Source organism: Nestor notabilis, unplaced genomic scaffold, assembly GCF_000696875.1.
Source record: "Nestor notabilis isolate BGI_N333 unplaced genomic scaffold, ASM69687v1 scaffold15133, whole genome shotgun sequence".
Classification (NCBI taxonomy): domain Eukaryota; kingdom Metazoa; phylum Chordata; class Aves; order Psittaciformes; family Psittacidae; genus Nestor; species Nestor notabilis.
The window spans coordinates 13523-21259 of record NW_009923408.1 but is presented as its reverse complement, the minus strand read 5'-3'; the positions used below and the strand labels follow the sequence as shown (position 1 = coordinate 21259).

General features: G+C 55.0%; 1 protein-coding gene across 1 annotated transcript in view; it reads right to left on the bottom strand.

Moving 5' to 3' along the window:
• Window positions 1-1166: 1166 nt before the first annotated feature.
• Window positions 1167-7737, bottom strand: part of LOC104403855 (A disintegrin and metalloproteinase with thrombospondin motifs 7-like) — a gene marked incomplete at both ends in the record, with an annotated part of 20045 nt that continues 13474 nt past the window's right edge. Inside the window, 6 exons of the mRNA XM_010012126.1 lie at window positions 1167-1369; window positions 3796-4040; window positions 4550-4670; window positions 5410-5543; window positions 5767-5936; window positions 6937-6997. Of these exons, the coding sequence (XP_010010428.1) occupies window positions 1167-1369; window positions 3796-4040; window positions 4550-4670; window positions 5410-5543; window positions 5767-5936; window positions 6937-6997 (934 nt within the window). The remainder of the gene's footprint in view (window positions 1370-3795; window positions 4041-4549; window positions 4671-5409; window positions 5544-5766; window positions 5937-6936; window positions 6998-7737) is intronic.

The window sequence follows — 7737 nt, the reverse complement described above, 5'->3', positions numbered from 1 at the left end:
AGCACAGCTCTTTTTGGCAGCTCCTTCCCCAGCTCACGGATAAATTGCCCGCCAAAGCCTTGTGTCCCCATCTGCAGTGCTTACAGGGTGACATTTCCCCCTCAACATGCTGCCTGCTTCTGTCCTCCCTTGTGCAACACGTACTTGACCCCTGACTCGAGAGAGCTGCAGCTATTAACCACTGCCAACAGCTGAGATTGATGCAACCCTGCTGAAGCTGCCGAGTTGTGCTTGGGCTCAGGCTCTTGAGAGCTTATAGGGCCAGTGAGGCTGGTGCCCTGGGGCGGGCCCTGCAGAATCAGGTCAGTCTGAGCAATCCCAAATCCATGTCTCAGCTCCCACCATCACCCAGCCCAGGGAGAGGGGCTCAGCCAACTCCAGCTGCCTGCCTGCGGCTGGACAGGGTGAGAATCCTCACCCAACTGCCCGACCTGCTCCTGTGTTTCCCTCCTGTTCTGGAAGCTGAACCTTGCAAAGGAAAGCTGGTTTTAAATGAAATCAAGTGCCCTCAGCTCCCATCCTCCTCAGCTTCCCACACTGCAGCGCCCATACAAACCCACAGCAACAAACTCCCAGCATAAGTGCATGTAAAACACCCCTCCAGCTCCTGCCGCACCACAATCCTCCTGCTCTAAACAGAAACCCACTCCTAGGAACAGGCAGGAAACATCTCCCAGCACTCTGTGCTACCTAGAAAGTGTGAGTGTCCTTGAATTCCCTTTCTTTCAGTGGCAGCAGCTCTTGAGGAAGCACTCACTGGTCCCAGCCTCCCCCCTTACAGCATGCCCAGACCATCTCCCTCCATTGGCCACCCCAAAAGCTGCCCTGGGGACCCCGGGATGCCCGGTGGAGTTGAATGGAGGGGAAAAAAAGTGTCTGACAGCACAGGGCAGCGCAGGACCCCAGTGCTCTGCCTGCACCAGGCACCCTCCCATGTTTCTCTCCATAAACCCCTGTAAACGATCCCCCTTGGAGAGGCCCAGCCAGGCAGGAGCTCTTCCACACTCCCTGGATTTCTCTAAAGCTCCTTTGTCTCCATCACCCTGACGCCAAGGAGCGCCCAGCACGGTAACAGGACACCGAGCCAAGTGCTGATAAAGCCTGGGGTCCCAGCACCACAGCACAGTGACCACAGCAGATGTTGCCTTTTATCCCCCATGCCAGACCTCCCGAAACCGAAGACGCAGGAATTCCTAAGGCACGCGCTGGTCCGGGAGCCGGGCTCACCGGTGCCACACGTGGCGGTGCACGTGGTCCAGGAGCCAAAGCGCCAGAGGAACTCGGGCTGCTCGATGTCGTTCTCGCTGTCTGCGGGGCGCTGGATCGTGTACTGGTACCGCACGCCCGGGTTGGTCTCCTGGAACAGCAGCTGTGGGAGAGGACAAGGCTCAGGAGGTGGCTGCAGGACCCGCACCCCAGCAGCAGCCCATGACCATGTCCTCAGCAGGCTCAGCAAATGGCTGAAGCAGTGGAGGAGCTGCCCCTCCTCAGAGTGTTTTGGGCCTGGGGAAACATCAGGTAAGAACCGTGAGGACACTGAGAACCAGCAGGACTTTGGTTTTATGTCTCCCCTGATGAAGAGCCTGGAAGGATTCCCCTGTAAACCCTACTCAGCCCCACTGATACGTGCAGCCCTATCCAATGACCTTCTCAAGGCTGAGCATGGTGAAGGGCCCCGGATGGCCAGACATCCCGTTCTCCATCCCCTTCCCTGCAGTCAGAGCTGCATCAGGAGATTTTGCTCCAAGGCTGCAGCTGTGGGGCAGGAATGACCCTCCTGCTGGTTGGGAACATGCTGAACAACATCTGCCTCTCCGTAACTCCTCCTGAGCTCTCCAGCAAGGGATGGTAGAGCTGCTCCAGATGGATGGACACTCAGGCGAACATCAGTCACCGTGATGTGTCCTCTGGGATGGCAGCACAAGTCCAGCCCAGCAGAGGAGGACTCAGATCCTCTCTCCTCCACGTGTCCCAGGGAGCAAACACCAGCGATGGCTGAAGGCAACACACATCTGAAGGAATTTCCTTAATTGCCCCAACTTGAACTGCTGCTCTCAACACCCACGAAACGGCTCCTGTGGTTGACACAGATCCTGCCCAAGCACCTCCCGCACCCGCTCCCAAAGGCTGGGAGTTTATCCGTATTTTTCTTAGCCTGAGTGCTTCCATTATTGCCAAAGCTTTGTTGTTGTTGGAGCTGTGGCACGAGCGAGGGCATCTTTCCAAAACCTCTTCATGAATATTGAAACATTTTTGTCAAAAGGTTTTAATTAGCTCACGAATCCCACAAAGTGCTTTGTGGGTGCTGAGCACAGCAGCATTCCCAGCACCAGCAGCAGCTGGTGGCAGACGAGCCCAGGATCCCGCTCACATTTCACCCTGAGCCTCTACTGAAAGACATGTGAGAGGCAAAGACTTTGGCTGCTCAACGTGACCAAGCTCCAGCGCGAGCCTGTGCGAAGGGGCTGATGCTGATGACAACAGGGAATGGCTTTAACCTGCCAGAGGGGAGATTGAGACGAGCTCTGAGGCAGAAGCTCTTCCCTGTGAGGGTGCTGAGGCGCTGGCACAGGGTGCCCAGAGAAGCTGTGGCTGCCCCATCCCTGGCAGTGTTCAAGGCCAGGTTGGACACAGGGGCTTGGAGCATCCTGCTCTAGTGGAAGGTGTCCCTGCCCGGGGCAGGGGGTGGAGCTGGAGGAGCTTTAAGGTCTCTTCCAACATAAACTATTCTGTGAGCCTGTGTTGGCTCCTGACAGCCATTAACAGGCAGATCCCCCACCCCTGACCACTGCAGTGGTGATTCCCAGGGGAGGGAATTGCAGAGACAGCCCAGCGTCCCCGCACTGCACTGCCATCCCACTCCCCCCCCGCGACAGTTATAACCCCTGCAAAGCTCTGCAAAGCTCATTGAAATATAAAGCCAGGCTGAAAAGTGATTCCCCAGGCAACTCTTTTCCATGGATACAAGGTGAAAATTAAGAGAGTAGGATTAGTTTCCAAAATAAAGCCATTTCCAGATAAGCCCCAGAGCTGCGACTGCTGCAGCACAGGAGGGGATTAGCGACAGGCAAGTTGGGCTCATATGAAAAGCATTTGCAGGATGCACCAGGTGGGAATTCAAGAAGGGAAGGGGCTCGGAGCAGGACCAGCCCCTGGGCAGCTGCCCAAGCTTGGGGAAGCAATTTTGCTTTCAGAAACCATCAGCAGCCTCCCAGCTGCAGGAAGCAAATGTGCAGAAAAAGAGTAAAACTTGAAATTTCTGGATTTCAGAGGATTTTAAATGATCCTGTTGGATTTTTACATTCTGCCTCAAGGGTTTTTGTGAGGAATCAGAATCCAACCTGCAGCACCCGGATTTGGACCATGGGCTGAGCTCCTTGCCATGGTGCTGGTGGGAGCACAGCACAGCTGATGGAGCCGCTGGGCCACCCTCTGTCACCACAACAGCTCCCAGCTCTCATCGCCTCCAGCCCTGCCAGAAGCACCGTGGGCTCTTCCCCTGCTCTTGATAAGATACGGGAAAGGCCTCAGGAAACAAGCTCTTTCTCCTCATGCTCTCTCTCCTGTGTAAATACTTTGAGGAATGCTGCAAAGGGGACAAGGCGTGGGCTGGAAACGCTCCCTGGGGCAGCAACGTGTGCTTGGCTGCTCCCAACATTGGATCCCAAAGAAGCACTCCCTCAGATGGCAGGGGAGTGCCGTGATGGACCACAGCAGCTCATGGAAAGGCAGGAGATCCATTGCCTCTGTCCAGTTCCCTGTGCATCCCAACCACCAGCACTGCCCAGACTGTACCTGGATCCACACAGGCTCCACGGTGGGCCCCGGCGAGGTGAGGTTTTCCCAATTCCCTGTCCTCTTGTAGGTGAAGGTAGTTCCTGCCACCCTGTAGTCCCCATTCCACTGGATGGTCCAGCCTCCATTCAGGAAATACTTCTCCGGGTCCTCGCTCCGCAGCGCCAGAAAATTCCCAGCTTCTGCAACTTCTTCAATCCGGATCTCCCGGGCTCCCACAGGGATAATCCCAATATCGACATAACCTGGCAACGGAACCGAGTCAAAGATGTGGCAGAGATGATCCGTGCCCTTGGATGGGTGCTGGTGTCCCTTGGGTGCAAGCATCACACCAATCCCCACATCTCTGTAAGGCACCAGCGGGCACCGAACCCCACCTTGCACCGAGCCTGGCTGGTTCCCTGCTGGGAGAGCTCATCCCAGAGTGAGACATTTCCCACACGGGCACTGGAAAGGCATTTTACCACACCCTGAACACGTCCCAGTCAACACACAAAGCCCCTTAAATCTCTCCAAACCAGCTCCAGCATGCACAGATTTGTCTTCAGGCCTTCAGACACAGAGCAGTAAGGGGATATTGTTATTCCAAGGAGCAAGAAGTGGAATGCCAATGCCGCATCTCCCCATACCACTGCTTGGGTCTTATCCCATCAAAATAGAGAAGTTGGGATTAAAAACCAGGTTACAAACAGCAGCAGTGATCCTGGCCCTGTGTGGAACACGGTGTTTTGGGGATGGAGCTTTGTGCCCTTACCCAGCCCCTCGCTGTCCTCGAAGGTCTTGTGGACGGTGTGGCACGTGGAGCCGTCCCCATGGCACACGCCGCACCGGTCCTCCACCGCGTTGGAGTCGATCTCGTAGTCGCAGCCCACGTTCTGCAAGGCAGCCCCATCAGCACCCGCTCCCCCTGCACCCCCACCCCGAGCCCACGACAGCCACCAACAAGGGAGAGGAGGACCAGCCTTGGTCCTCAATGGTGTGAAATAAGGAACACGGGATGGGCAGGGATGCAGCCACATCGGCTGCAGTGTGGGTTTCTCTAACATATCCTCATGGTCCTGCTGTCCTGCTCATACAGAAAGAGGATCCTAAGGATCATGTTTTTATCTTTTCCTACCCAAGTTCCCGGGCAGCAGAGCCTGTCAGCACATGTTATGTGCTCAACCAAGCTGGGAAAGCCCCTTGGTGCTTGGCACTGCTACTTCTGTTTCAAAACACTTCCCAGAAAACTTTTCTATATTCTGTTAAAACTCACTACACCTCATGCTAAATGATGGAATCACAGAATCACGGAATTGTTTGGGTTGGAAGGGCCTTAAAGCTCCTCCAGTTCCAACCCCCGACACCTTCCACTTGAGCAGGTTGCTCCAAGCCCCTGTCCCCAGCCTGGCCTTGGCTGTGCTCTATTTCCTCAGTGCCAGCACAGAGGTGAAATACATCCATACCACCTATCTTATGGAAATAAAGAAACTTTAGGAGTGGTGAATGACAAAATCCAGTCCATAGGTGCATGTGAGGAGGGGATGGTGTTCACCTAAGGGATGGATAACAGCATCCACCTGCGTTTCCCAAGCCTGGGGGATCCTCAGGCTCCCTCCTCAGCGCAGGACCCACCTTGCAGATGCCGTTGATGCAGAGGTCACGGCTGGCGTTCATCTCATAGCACGGTGTCCCGTCGATGACCGCGTCCCGCAGCTTCTCCGCGAAGTACTCGTGCTCCGGGCGGCAGTGCAGCTCGCAGGGGTTCACTGGGAATGCAACAGGCAGAAACTAAACCCCAGCAGCTGGGGGCATCGCCACAAACATAACCCAGACCTGCAAGCCCAGACATAATGTACAATACAGCATAAACACGCTGCAAGGCAAATCCTGGACAGGAACGGCAAAGTCAAGCCCTCAGCAAGGCTCTGTCTCAGGGTTTTCATTGGGGCGCAGACAGAAACCCAGCAGCGGGCTCTGCCCTTGACTCACTGTTGTTGGGCACTGGTGTCCACTTGTAGAACTTCCCTTTGTAGAGCATGGGGTTGAACTGGCTGCACTGGACCTGGCGGAAGGAGGGCTTGTCGGGGGGACACAGACGGACGTTGCAGATCCGGAACCGCTTCCGCTCCCCCAGGCAGTACCTGCCCCCGTACTTCGGCCTGTCCACAGGGAAAAGGGAAATCAAGAGAGTCACAGAGGGTTTGGGTTGGAAGAGGCCTTAAAGTTCCTCCAGCTCCAACTCCCACCATGGGCAGGGACACCTTCCACTAGAGCAGGTTGCTCCAAGTCCCTGTGTCCAACCTGCCCTTGAGCACTGCCAGGGATGGGGCAGCCACAGCTTCTCTGGGCACCCTGTGCCAGCACCTCAGCACCCTCACAGGGAAGAGCTTCTGCCTCAGAGCTCGTCTCAATCTCCCCGCTGGCAGGTTAAACCTGTTGCCCCTGTCCTATCAAATAAAGACCTACCACACACAAGGGGAAACTCCCTTTTTATTCATAGCTAAGAGAGGGTGGTTTTGTACCTGCTGCTAGGGTTTGATAAAGCCTGAACCCACCTGGAGTCAACAGGGAGCTCTCCCAGTTATAACCCACCCATCACCCTGCTGCAGTGTTCATGGCAGGAGGCTGGCTGTGAACCCAACATCCACCCCAGGAGGATCCCCAAACCACAGAGCGAGCTTTGGAAACACAGGGCAGAAGCCATGGCCCACATCCTTCTTTTCCAATAGCAACAATAGCTTTTTCTCAGATGCCAGCAGGCTCTCAAAGTACTGCTACTGTCTCTTGATACCTTTTCCTTCTGTCACAACACTCTCCATGGCCCACATCCCCACGACCAGATGAAGATTACTTTTCCCCTGATCAGTAGAGTCTGGGCACACTTTGCTGAAGAGAATAAAGTTAATTATTATTTTAGGGCTGTGTTTACAGACCCTGCCCGAGGAAATGCCTGCGGGAGGAGGCTGCCCAGCACACGCATTTGTTCACTCCATCCAAAAGGCAAAGCTGAAGATTTAGCTACAGTGGCCAAAGCAAACAACTGCCCAGGGAAGTTCTGCTGCTTCCAGTGTTTGCTCTCCTGCCCGCCCGCAGCTGTGTTCGAAACACTCCATCAACTACAACTGCACTCCTGCCACAAAACTCATGTCAAACACTAACCCAGCTCTTGACCTGGGACCGAGATGACACAGTGCTGCTTTAAACAGCTCAACTGCCTGTGCTAAAAACAACGCACCCAATGAAGAGAAAGCACATCTGGGCTCACTAGAGAGCCTGCTCCCATAGCTTCCAGAGCTCCCGAGCCATTGAAAAGCCACTGCCACCGGAATGTTGCTCAGAAGCCCTTTTCTCTCCCATCCCAGGGTGCTCTGACAGCCGGGGTTTTGGCTGAATCCAATGCAACAGTGATTTGGCGACCAAGGGAGCATGTGAGGAGCAGATGGGTCACCCTAAAAACCCTGGGATGGACCAGGCTGCTCCTTCATCACTGCCTGGACGCTTCGAGGCGGGAGCCAGCGCTGGCTGTGGCAGACCAGGCTGGGTGGAGGCAGCCTCCGGCCGGGCACAGACCAAAAATCCCTCATGGAATGCAATGGGGTGATAAACAGCAGCAGGATTTGTCAAAACGGCTCTGAGTCAGGCTCAAAGAACGACTGTTTTTCTTTTCTGTCACTAAAGGACACTGGTATGTTTTGTATCTAGAAGCAGGGAGTCTTTGCTCTTTGTTTGAGTCATATTGCAACTGCTCTCTGCCTGCATGGAACGGGAGTGACTTGTAAGTGGAAGGAGACAGAGCAAACTGCCCTTCCAGAGGCTTCCGTTGCCCAGTGGTGGGATAACCTTGGAATCCCCATAGCACTTCAAAAGCACATCATTCAGACCAGTAAGTGCATAATCACAGAATCCCAGCCTGGTTTGTGTTGAAGGGACCTTAAAGCTCCTCCAGCTCCAACCCCTGCC